General features: G+C 44.2%; 1 protein-coding gene across 1 annotated transcript in view; it reads right to left on the minus strand.

The window, feature by feature from the left end:
- IL17RA (interleukin 17 receptor A) overlaps window positions 1-12,849 on the minus strand; it is a 98,162-nt gene that overhangs the window by 49,012 nt on the left and 36,301 nt on the right. Inside the window, exons 3-4 of the mRNA XM_069228073.1 lie at window positions 8,670-8,816; window positions 8,019-8,140 (exon numbers count right to left, since the gene is read on the minus strand). Coding sequence (XP_069084174.1) covers window positions 8,019-8,140; window positions 8,670-8,816 — 269 coding nt within the window. The remainder of the gene's footprint in view (window positions 1-8,018; window positions 8,141-8,669; window positions 8,817-12,849) is intronic.

The raw sequence follows: 12,849 nt of genomic DNA on the forward strand, positions 1-12,849 counted from the left end.
GCCTTCCATAAACGCTTTAATGACAGGTATCCTAAATAATGAAGTTGAATGGGTAATTTGCAGGTATGCAGATATTGCTGCGAGGTGTATCTTTATGGAAGAGAAGGCTAGATTTGATTTTTGTAAATGTAGCAAGTATCCCACTATATCCTTTGGAGATGCATGTAATGGGTGAACTTGATTATTATGGCAGTAGCAAACAAATCTTTTCCATTTGCTTGCATAGCAGTGTCTAGTGGATGGTCTTCTAGCTTGTTTTATGACTTCCATAAATTCTTGGGTGAGGTTTAAATGTCCGAATTCTAGGATCTCAGGAGCCAGATTGCTAGAATCAGCGATGCTGGGTTTGGATGCCTGATCTGTTGTTTGTGTTGTGTTAACAGATCTGGTCTGTTGGGCAACCTGACATGGGGTACTACTGACAGGTCTAGTAGTGTTGTGTACCAAGGTTGTCTTGCCCATGTTGGTGCTATTAGTATGAGTTTGAGTTTGTTTTGACTCAATTTGTTTACTAGATATGGAAGGAGAGGGAGAGGGGGAAAAGCGTACGCAAATATCCCTGACCAGTTCATCCATAGAGCATTGCCTTGAGACTGCCTGTGTGGGTACCTGGATGCGAAGTTTCGGCATTTTGCGTTCTCCTTTGTTGCAAATAGGTCTATTTGAGGTGTCCCCCAAATTTTGAAGTAAGTGTTTAGAATTTGGGGGTGAATCTCCCATTCGTGGACCTGTTGGTGATCTCGAGAGAGATTGTCTGCTAGTTGATTTTGAATCCCTGTAATAAATTGTGCTATTAGGCGAATGTGGTTGTGAATTGCCCATTGCCATATCTTTTGTGCCAGGAGGCACAGCTGTGTCGAGTGTGTTCCCCCCTGTTTGTTTAGATAATACATTGTTGTCATGTTGTCTGTTTTGACAAGAATGTATTTGTGGGTTATGATGGGTTGAAATGCTTTCAACGCTAGGAATACTGCTAACAATTCGAGGTGATTTATATGCAGCTTTGTTTGATGTACGTCCCATTGTCCTTGGATGCTGTGTTGATTGAGGTGTGCTCCCCACCATGTCATGGAAGCATCTGTTGTTATCACGTATTGTGGCACTGGGTCTTGGAAAGGCCGCCCTTTGTTTAAATTTATACTGTTCCACCATAGAAGCGAGATGTATGTTTGGCGGTCTATCAACACCAGATTTAGAAGGTGACCATGTGCATGTGACCACTGTGATGCTAGGCACTGTTGTAAGGGCCTCATGTGCAGTCTTGCGTTTGGGACAATGGCTATGCATGAGGACATCATGCCTAGGAGTTTTAATACAGTCTTTGCCTGTATCTTTTGTGTTGGATACATGGCTTGTATAACCTTGTGAAAATTTTGAACCCTTTGTGGACTTGGAGTGGCTATTCCCTTTGTTGTGTTGATTGTCGCTCCTAAGTATTGCTGTGTTTTGCACGGCAGAATGTGAGATTTTGTATAGTTGATGGAGAAACCGAGTTTGTAGAGGGTTTGTATGACATAATCTGTGTGGTGTGAACACTTTGTGAGGGAGTTGGTCTTGATTAGCCAATCGTCTAGGTACGGGAATACGTGTATATGCTGCCTTCTGATGTGTGCAGCTACTACTGCTAGGCATTTTGTAAATACTCTTGGTTGTGATACCGAACGGCAACACTTTGAATTGGTAATGTATTCCCTTGAATACGAACCTTAGGTATTTCCTGTGCGAGGGATGTATCGGTATGTGGAAATACGCGTCCTTTAGATCTAAGGTTGTCATGTAGTCTTGTTGCTTTAGCAGTGGCAACACGTCTTGTAGCGTGACCATGTGAAAGTGGTCTGATTTGATGTAGGTGTTTAGTGTTCTGAGATCTAGGATTGGTCTCAGTGTTTTGTCCTTTTTTGGTATTAGAAAGTACAGTGAGTAAACTCCCGTGTTTTTTTGTGTACATGGTACCAATTCTATTGCGTCCTTTTGCAGTAATGCTTGAACTTCTAGTTCTAGAAGGTCTAGATGTTGTTTTGACATATTCTGTGTTTTTGGTGGGACATCTGGAGAGAGTTGGAGAAATTCTATGCAATAACCATGTCGGATAATTGCTAAGACCCAAGTGTCTGTTGTTATCTCCTCCCAAGATTTGTAAAACTGACTTAGTCTTCCCCTCACTGGTGTTGTGTGAAGGGGTTGAGTGACTTGTGAGTCACTGTTTGGTTGGAGGGGTTTTTGGACTTTGAAATTTTCCCCGGTTTCTAGGGAATTGTCCTCCTCTATACTGGCCCCGAAAGCCTCCCCTTTGGTACTGTCCCTGGTAGGTAGACGGTGTAGATTGTGAGGTGCTGGCTTGTGTGGCTTGACCCCAAAACCCCCCTCTGAAGGTTGTTTTGCGGAAGGTGCCGAAAGTGCCTCTGCCCTGCGGGGAATAGAGTGCGCCCATGGCCTTGGCTGTGTCAGTGTCCTTTTTCAATTTCTCAATTGCCGTGTCGACTTCGGGTCCAAACAATTGTTGTTCATTGAACGGCATATTGAGCACCGCTTGCTGTATTTCCGGTTTAAAGCCAGATGTGCGCAACCATGCGTGCCTTCTTATGGTTACTGCGGTATTTATTGTTCTTGTAGCTGTGTCCGCTGCGTCCATAGAGGAGCGTATTTGGTTATTGGAGATGTTTTGTCCCTCCTCAACCACTTGTTTTGCCCGTTTCTGAAATTCCTTGGGTAGATGCTCGATGAGATGCTGCATCTCGTCCCAATGGGCTCTATCATATCGTGCTAGGAGCGCCTGAGAGTTGGCGATGCGCCACTGGTTTGCAGCTTGTACTGCAACCCTTTTCCCAGCCGCGTCAAACTTGCGGCTCTCCTTATCCGGAGGTGGTGCCTCGCCTGATGTGTGCGAGTTGGCTCTCTTGCGAGCTGCCCCTACCATGACTGAATCTGGTGGCAGCTGTGAGGTGATAAAAGTAGGGTCCGTGGGCGGTGCTTTATATTTTTTCTCCACCCTTGCAGTTATCGCTCTACTCTTGACAGGTTCTTTGAAGATCTGCTTTGCGTGCCTTAGCATTCCTGGAAGCATAGGCAGGCTTTGGTAGGTGCTATGGGTGGAAGAGAGGGTGTTGAAAAGGAAGTCATCCTCGACAGGTTCTGCGTGTAACGACACGTTATGGAACTCTGCTGCCCTAGCTACCACCTGTGCATACGCTGTGCTGTCCTCAGGTGGTGAGGGCTTGGTAGGGTACGACTCAGGACTATTGTCTGATACTGGGGCGTCGTATAGGTCCCAAGCGTCTTGGTCATCTTGGCTCATGGTGGTATGAGCCGGTGAATGTGACGGAGTCTGTGCCGGTGATACATGAGTTACAGGTGGAGGAGAGGGTGGCGGGGTTACCTTTTTAACCACTTTTGTTTGTGGTGTTTGTTCCTGTGTTTGGAACTCGAGTCTCCTTTTTCTCCTGATTGGGGGAAGGGTGCTGATTTTCCCTGTCCCACTTTGTATGAAGATCCTCTTTTGTGTGTGGTCCACGTCAGTGGTCTGCAACTCTTCCTCAAATCTGTGCTTGCGCATTTGAGAGGACAGTGATTGTTCCTCTGAATACGAGCTGGCAGTCGGTTCGGTTGCCGGTCGTTTTGGCACCGAAACTGTGTCTTTGCTTGTTTTCGGCTCCGAGGAGAATTTCCTCTTTTTCAGAGTCGAGCCTTCTCGGCGTCGATCCTCCTCGGTGCCGCTGTCTCTGCGTCGAGCAGCTTCGGTTCCGCTGTCTCGGCGTCGATCTTTTTCGGCAGCAATGTCTCGGTCCCGAGATTGCTGCGTGCCTGTGTCTCGACCCGAGTCGGACGATCTCGGCACCGGTTCGGCCTTTTTCGGTGCCGATGGTCGGTCACCTACTTTATGGGTTGAGCCATGGCCTGTTGGCAGTGGCATCCCCTGGGCCTTGTTTGTTTTCTTGTGTGGTGCTTGCTTCGACGTCTTACTCACGGTTTCTTCGACGTCGAATCCGTCCGAGTCCGATTCATGAATGGAGAAGGCTTCCTCTTCTTCTCCTTGTTCCTCGAACCCTCGTTGTCCTGTCGGCGTGGCCGCCATCTGTAATCTTCTGGCTCGCCGGTCACGGAGCGTTTTTCGGGACCGAAACGCACGACAGGCCTCACACGTCTCTTCCTTGTGCTCGGGCGACAGGCACAAGTTACAGACCAAATGTTGGTCTGTATATGGAAATTTATTGTGGCATTTAGGACAGAATCGGAACGGGGTCCGTTCCATCAGTGTTGATCTTACACGCGGTCGGGCCGACCAGGCCCCGACGGGGGATCGAAATTACCCCGAAGGGCTACCGGAGCTCTTCACGATTCGGTGTCGATTCTATTCTAACCCGATACCGAACGAAACAATACCGACGTAGTTTTCCGAAGTTATGACTATCTTTCCGTCCCGAAACCCGGAGCGAAAAGGAACACGTCCGAACCCGATGGCGGAAAAAAAACAATCTAACATGGAGTCGACGCCCATGCGCAATGGAACAAAGGAGGAGGAGTCCCTCGGTCTCGTGACTCGAAAAGACTTCTTCGAAGAAAAACAACTTGTAACACTCCGACCCAACACCAGACGGCGGACTATGCACAACATGTGTATCTGCAGCTACACATGCCACCGAACATATATATATATATATATGCGCATCTTCAAACAACAGTATCCCAGGTGGGAGCCCCCAACCCCACAGGGCGGCCTCAAATAAATAGGGATGCAACACCCAGTTGAAAAGACATCACAAATCAAGAAGAATGCTGAAGCCCAGTTTCAGAATACTAAGCATTTTATTCCTCAAATCAACAGTGGCAGAGCACACGTTTCAGCTCTACAATGAGCCTTGATCACAGGTGAGCGAGGTTTGCACAATCAGATACCTGCGTGTTATATATTGAGGCTGCCATATGACTAATAGTTCACAGTCATACATATCCCAGAATGCACTGAAACTAATTTACCGATCCCTTGTACTTCAGTGAAAGTTTCAAATCAAGCAGAAATTGAGACTACACACTGTAGTTGTTGTTCTCCATTCAGTTCATTAAAAATAGTTTTCTCAAACCCAGTGACAACATATAATTAGACACAGCCTCAAAACTATAGTCTTTAAAAGGTAAGTTCATGTGAGGTCGTGATCAATTTTAAACATCAAATATACAAATCACAATAAAGTTCAAAATTCTCCAAGAACTTTCAGTGTGCTGGACTCCGCATACGCAGTGCCAGTCCAAATATATCTGTGGAACGCCAGGGGTCTGAAAGTCGATAATTACGACAAAGACAACCTAATCAAAGAGGCGCAAAGACACAGGTAAAATGTTATGAGAGGAATAGCTGGTTTGTCAACTGTTCAGCTCAGGTGAAGCAGGGCCTTCCCTGGAACATTCAAAGATGAGGAATCTGTGGGAAGAACAAACCATCAGAAACGTATTTTTAGTGTATGATGTCGAGCCTGTATTTCCTTCCCCTTTATCCAGGCTGATCCGCTCCTTTGGCTTTTCAATTATTGTTTATGCTGATGAGACCCAAATTGTGGTGTCAACTTCCAGGGACGGTGAAGATTTTTCGCAACGCTTCAAGAGTTGCTTAAGCTAATATGTCTGTTGGAGGAGACATAACTCCCTCAAATTGAATTCGGATGAATCCGAGGTACTGCTTTTAATAAAATACATCTTCTTTTCGGACTCTTCTTGGTGGCCGCCACATTTGGGCCCCCTTCCTGCTCCTGTTCCAAAAGCTAGGAATTTGAGAGTGATCTTTGACACTAATCTTGCATTCTCTGATCAGATCAACAATCTCTTCCTCCTGCTTTTGCTTTTTAACAATGCCAAGGAAGATTATTACTTTTATTTCTTTTGATCTGCAGAAGTCAGTGTTCACAGCACTGGTACTCTCCAGGCTGGATTATTGCAATGCCCTCTATTTAGCCATTCATTAACGCTTTATGAACAAACAGCAAATATAACAGAATGCAGCTGCTCATCCTGTTATGAGAGTACCCAAATTTAAATCAGTTTCTCACAAGCTAGAGGAGCTAAATTAGATGCCGAATAAAAGCTAGTTGCTTTTAAGACACTCTGTATGGCCCATAAAGCTCAGCATAATACAGGCCCTTCGTCCCGCTGCATTTAAAACTGTGAGTATTTTCCAAATATAACAAATTCTTTCATGGGGAGGGAGGGTGAGGGGAGTGTCTTTCTCGCTTACCTTGCACATGCCAGCATCAAGGCACCCTTGGGCATGCGTTGCACTTTATATAACTGGCTCGCTTATGGTTTAAACAGATCAATTTAACAACAAACACAAACTCCTCTTTTTTGGGAGATTTGCCAGTGATTCACCAGTACTTTTCTGGTCTGGATTTTGACAACACAGCAGTCCAACAAACCTATTTTTTTAATCCACCTACAATGGGCTTCGGGTCCCCCTCCCTAGACTGCTGGGTGTTTTCATCCATATTCTTTCAGCCACTGGTTTCAGACTTTGTCAATTACGTCTCATGACCACCCATAGGTCTTTGTTCTTGACATGTCGAGGATTGAGCCCCAAGGTGGTCATCTCGAGCTCACTAAACTTTAGCGCCGTTTGCGATCAGGTGACCTAATATTTCAAAATTAAAAGTCAACATTACCCTATCCAACCTAATTTTTCACATCGAAACAAAATGGACACTATTGAAGGCAATGAACCCTTCAATACAGTTCTGTTTTCGTTTCTTGGATGAGTCTAGCTTTATGGGCTAATGCCGCTTTCTCAATGCATTACAGCATTAACATTAAACTAAAAGACCTACCACCTTTGCTCATACTTATTTTCTTATGCAGATTGCTCAAACGATTTTTTTCACCACTGCCCATGCAGCAAACACGGAGACTTAGATTAACCACACCCCAAGTACTAAAGTTGGCAGTACATATTAAAAAGTTAACTGGTATGTTTTCACATTACAAAGTTTTCCGGTAAACTTTAAACATTTTTAAATACATGCCTTTTGACAATTTTGAAAAATAAGTGCGCATTCCAAGTAAAAAGTGTGTTTCATGTCTCCTATTTAATAGCCTTCAACAAAACATATACGCTGATTCACTGTCCTTTGGGGAGTGCCACCCTCTTTTCAATTATATGCACCCACATAAAAAGCAACATGCCTAAGCAGATGGGTCACACTATCTTTGCAAATTTGTGTCACACTGCTAAAACGGTTGCTTCTACATCCAAAAGTTAGGGAGGGATCACCCTACTGAATATAGTACTTCACCTCAATTCACAAGCCAACAAGTTGACAGATAAGATAAAAGTTGTGTATTACCAAAAAGTTGAAATTGACTTTTTGTGATGGAAGTGGAAAGAAGCCACGACATACTAACCTTGAAGACCACACCTAGCAGGAAAAGAGCACCACTTGAAGCCCCACACTCGCCCGAGACACTCAGCAATTTTAACACTCGTATATAATGCAGTGTGCCATTATTTTCTCCCTACACTCGCTCAGCCTGTCATGACAATGCAACTTCCACCTTTCAAATGTGAGGCTTCATCCCTCATACTATTGAACTCACTGAGAGCTATCTTATAGTTACCACCATTACAGTTACCCGGGGAATACGGCCATTTTCGTGTTCACGCAGACTATGGGGACTAGTGCCATTTTAATCTTCGCACACACTTGGGGGATGTTGCCAATTTCACTCTGCAGCCATCATCTCGGCATGGACCATAAGGATCAGGGCCTTTTTTCTTGAAATAAAAAATTATGGCACAGGAAAGATTTAATGGAATTATTTGTCTTCTCTTTATCTAGAACACACCATAAAAAGAGGGAAGTGGAAACAATCCATACATGACATCACTGAACTTTTATTGCAAACCAACAAAAAATACAGACAGCGTGGATAAATTCTCGAATTATTGACTGAGATTTCAATCAGCAATGTAACACAGAAGACACTGGCTTGATATTTTCAAATACATCAAATGAGCACCATTTTCTCTCCTCGCCTACCTTCTCGCCATCCGGGCGGCGCTGATGCTCCAAATAATTTTCAAAGTTGAAATCGGCACAGACTTGCTTATTGTCCATCTGCAATACCAGGACCTGTGCTCCCTGCAGAAACAAGATGCTGGCTGGTGGTGCGATAAGAAAGAGGGTAGAGAAAATTAAAAAATATGAATAAACGAATTAGAAAAATAAGTATACTTTTAGCAAATGCAGAATTTTGTCGAAAGGCCCACATACACACAATGAAGATTGGAGTAAATGACAGAGCACATCGAAAACAAATGGACAATATGTTTTATGGTTTAGGATTGGGCCCATGGTGACATTTCCAGCTTGGTCTGTTGTACAGTAGAGTTTTCTTAAAAGATGTCCCTAAATGCTCTGGATAAAAAGTAACGAAGGAAGCCATGCCCTTATACATTCCGTGTTTGCTGTTTGAATCACGGAAACCACAGAAAGCCTACAGAGTTCCTCATTGTGACTTAGGGAATTTCCTTCTAGGTGTCACTGGTGTTAGGGAGTAGAGAAGCTCTGAGCCCTGCTTCTCAGTACAGAAACAGAAAAGGAAAGAAAGATACTTTGTAATAAGTCTAGCATTCAATAAACCAAGAATTTTTGAGAAGTCACTCTTAGCGCCCATCTTTAGAGTCTTACCGTCGGTGGCAATCATCCACTCAATCTTCAGTGCGGGAAACAGTTGACCCTTCTCATCTTGGATGAAGTCGAGGTTAACACTGAGGAAGCTTGGTGCCGAAGGAGTCAAGTTATAGGGTTGTAACCAGCTGATGTGTAAGCAGCTACCTGATGACAAACAAAGGTTCTTCATCTTAGACAATCAAATAAATGCAATGTTGCTGCACACAGGTCAGTGTCCAAGAACCAAATCGCTGAGTTAATGAGGCGCGATGTGATCAGGAGCTTTACACAAAGACAAGAAGAAGCTCACTGGGGATCCAGTGCTCAGACACAAACTGCTGTAGCAATGGATGACATACAAACATCCAAGAACGCCAACAAATCACCATACGACCAGTCTTCAAATGCCTAAGACAGACCGGAAACCCAATATGTTTGGCAGGAAAGAGAAATAAAGAAAAGCATTAAGACAGAAAAAAAGGCAGAGAGAATACCATTGGGTTTGAAGGGAGGTGAAGTTCCTGAACCAAATGCACCACTTTAGACTTGGCCTCAAACACCTTAATACAAGTGGGAGACAATAGTAAGAATGTGTGGCATCTAATATAAGTCCACAAACAACTGAAGAGGGTAGTGCCACCCTCACTAGACAGCAAGCAAGCTTTTGACATGGTAGAGGGCAGGTGGCTCATCGAAATCTTGAAGTCAAGAGGCTTTATCCCTCACTTCCTCAATTTGGAGCTAGCTAAGTATGCAGGTCCATTTGCTATGGAGAGAATTAATGGTTGTGGCTCACCCAAGATAATGATAATCGGTGAATTAGCAGGGATACCACCCTTCCCCCTCTTGCTGTTCGCAGTAGATCGTCAGCCCCTACCATAGCAGGTGAATAAGGCAGCTGATGTATCTGGTCAAAGTAGGGATAGAAGAGCTCAAACTGACCCTATTTATGATTGATATGTTGGTCTTTTTCCTCTCTGCAACCACAGCTCACAAAAACTTTAATGATTTTGCCCCATGTCAATGTTCAAGCTAACATGGCACATCTGATGCACTGAGCATCAATGTCACACTGGAAAAGATGACATGGATGGAACTGATTTGCCACTCAAGTTGACTATCTTGGCGTTTAAATCATGCCCTCAGTATCCAACCTCATCTCTGAAAACTTCAAGCCCCTGTTACAGGAAATCTATAGGGATCCCTAACAGTTGCATAACACTCACCATCATGGCTGGGGAGTACTGCTTCCATTAAGATGGTGGTACTAGAGCTGTACTTTTCTAATTTCAGGCTATCCCATTACTTCTGGATCAACAATACCTCACATGCTCACAGCACATCTGTTCCAATTACACCGCAGAGGGGAAAAGGTGAGAGTCGCTGCACAAATGGGGTATCACCTGGTCGTGGTGGAGGAGGTGGGTGGTAGGTCAGAGTTGGAATGAAATATGGGTTGAAAACTTTTCTCCTCCATTCATCCCACTGTTGGGTTATTCCAGATTCACACCAGGCCTGGAGAGAAAGGAATTTAAGAACTGGCAAGAAGCTAGGTGAACAAAGATGGGCAACTTGTTTCTGAAGGCCTCTTTTAAGTCCTTTGAACTACTCAAGACTTCATTTCAGCCATAGGGAAAAAGAGGTGTTCAGACACACATGTCAATTATAAACCGACCTTTGAGGAAGGTGGACACTTGCCATCTGAGAAGTTGCTAAAGTGAGTATCTGACAATTATTCTCTAAAATTAAAACAAGTTCTCCCTGAAAAGGAAAGCAAGGCAGAAAAGTTAATAAAACTCTGGCACTCAGTCAAGGCAAACAGCAATTTCAGTGGCATATTTGGGGCCACTGAAAGCTGTATTCATGTCAGCTGAATTCATTAATAGAAAGTTTGCCTGAGTACACACTCAAGGATGGTTATCTTCATGAGATTCCAGAAACTGACAGGACAAATGGCACACTAGACAACAGTGTGAAGTCAATAAACAGTAGTGAAGATACAACACCACATTATAGAAAGCAGGAGGAGTCCGAGACTGTGCTCTATATTCATAGAATTTAAAGACCTGACATGGAGATATTTGTCAGACCTTTTCATGCTACGTTCCATGTCTCAGGAAGAGTTCTTGATTTTTGGATAGATGAAAAGGTGAATCTAGGTGCCAGGACAATGGTAAATGGGAGGGTCCATGACAGCCTGCAGGTGCTAAAATGCCTCAGCTAAGTCACCGTAGGGTTGTACAACATTGTGCGAGGAGAACTCTGCATGTGCAACAGCTAAAAACCTGCAGAGAGTGTGCTGAGGGATAGTGGAAGAAATCCATGTGCCAGTAGAGCTGTTTAGTTTAGCCTTTGTGTGAAGCCACGGGAAGAGTGAAGCACCTAGCTGCCCAGAGTCCTAGTATGTGATGAACCAGTTATTGCTCAGCAGTAGCTCTCTTTATGGTGGATACTCTACTTAATCACAGATTCCTCACCTTTAAAATATCCCCAGGTGCAGGTCCAAATCTCAAAGATTTTTAGTATAGCCCCTACGCTCCAATAGATGATGTTATGCGGCTCCATTTTGACTCCCCTTCGCCCTGAAAGTGACAGCTACAGTTGTGTACAGGTGCATCCCAAATGCCATGATTTCAGTTCCTTTCTTGCTACCGTCTGCGCCCTCAATCGCACAGCTTAAAAAAAACAATTGTTTGTCCAAGTGTGCTGATCTTTAATTTGGGACCTTTTTAGATGGGAAGAGTCCATTCTACAGAACGGGAAGGTGTGAGGTTATTAAGGAATCTGCGATTAGATAGCGTATCTATCAGGAAGATAGTTGTTGAAGATAAGTAACTTGTTCTTCTGATGGATACTTCTATTGCCAGATTCCTCACTTTTAGAGTAGATACCAAAGAAGAACCGCCCCACAGTTGATCTATGGAATAACTCCGACCAAAAGCTACTACAGGAACAGCCATGAAGCCGTTCCCACCAGACATGGCTTTGAAAGCAATAATGCTTTGTGAAAGTGTGCATTGATGCCTGTGTAACAGCCTGACAAATATCCAGGACAAGCAGTCCACATGCTAGTGCAGTGGTAGCAGCCTTAGCACTGGTAGAGTCGGCCCTCAATCCTTCAAGAGACTACTTCTAGATCAACAGGAAGAAGATCTTGATGCATAGCACAATCCCCTTTTATAAGGTCCTCTTCTGCATTGTTCTTCCTCTCTTTAACCCAAGAGAACTCCACAAAGACTTTATCGTCCACTCTATGGTTTTCGTTATGCTTGACGTGAAAGTGGAGTGCTCTATTGTGGTCCAAGTGGTGAAGCGAGGGGTGAGGTGGGGCAAAGAACTTCAGAAGAGACGTGGTCTGCCCGACATTAGAGGGGGGTCATAACTTTCAGTAGAAAGGCCGTTCTAGTACTCAGCACCAATTTGTCTAAAAAGATGGTGGTGTTGGGTGGCTGGACTGCCAAAGTTTGAAGGTCACTCATGTGAAGAGATAAAGTGATCACAATGAGAAAGACCGTTTTCAGAGTCAGAAGACATCCTCTGGGACTGCTGGCTGTGCAATGGCTGAAAAGGGGTACACATAAGGAAATTAAGGACTCAATTAAAATACCACTGTGGCATCACGCAAGATTTAGGAGGAAGCATGTGGACTATACCTTTGGAAAAAATGCATCACAGGTGATCTGAACAAGGTCCAGTAAACAAAAAAAGGTTGAAAGGACCAATCGAACAGTGTACACCGCAAGTCCTTGCTAACCAAAGACAAAATAAACAGTTTACTTGCAATGGGTGCATATTACAGGTGCCATTCCAAGTATTGTCCCAGCATCAATACATTTTGTAGAAAATCACTTTGCCACCAGGATGAGTCACTACTTTGGAAGGTAGATTGAATGCAGTCACTATACTTGGAGAATGTGCAGGTGCAAGACCCTGCCCTACTGCTGAAACAAAAGATCCTCCCAAAAATGGCAGCCTGAATGGAGGACAGATGCTAATGCTCCAACGTTCTAGTTACCACACTCTTATGATCAATCCAGAACGAGTAGGATGCATTGGGCTCAGTCATTCCTGAGCTTCAGAACTCAGGGTAGGAGAGGCATATGAATCACATGCGCCACTCGAGCTAGGATGAGTCTCCAAGAGAAAGTCTTCTTGGGAACTCCAACTTGCAAAAGTGTTAACACTTTGTTCTCGATAG

The sequence above is a fragment of the Pleurodeles waltl genome, chromosome 4_1, assembly GCF_031143425.1.
Source record: "Pleurodeles waltl isolate 20211129_DDA chromosome 4_1, aPleWal1.hap1.20221129, whole genome shotgun sequence".
Classification (NCBI taxonomy): domain Eukaryota; kingdom Metazoa; phylum Chordata; class Amphibia; order Caudata; family Salamandridae; genus Pleurodeles; species Pleurodeles waltl.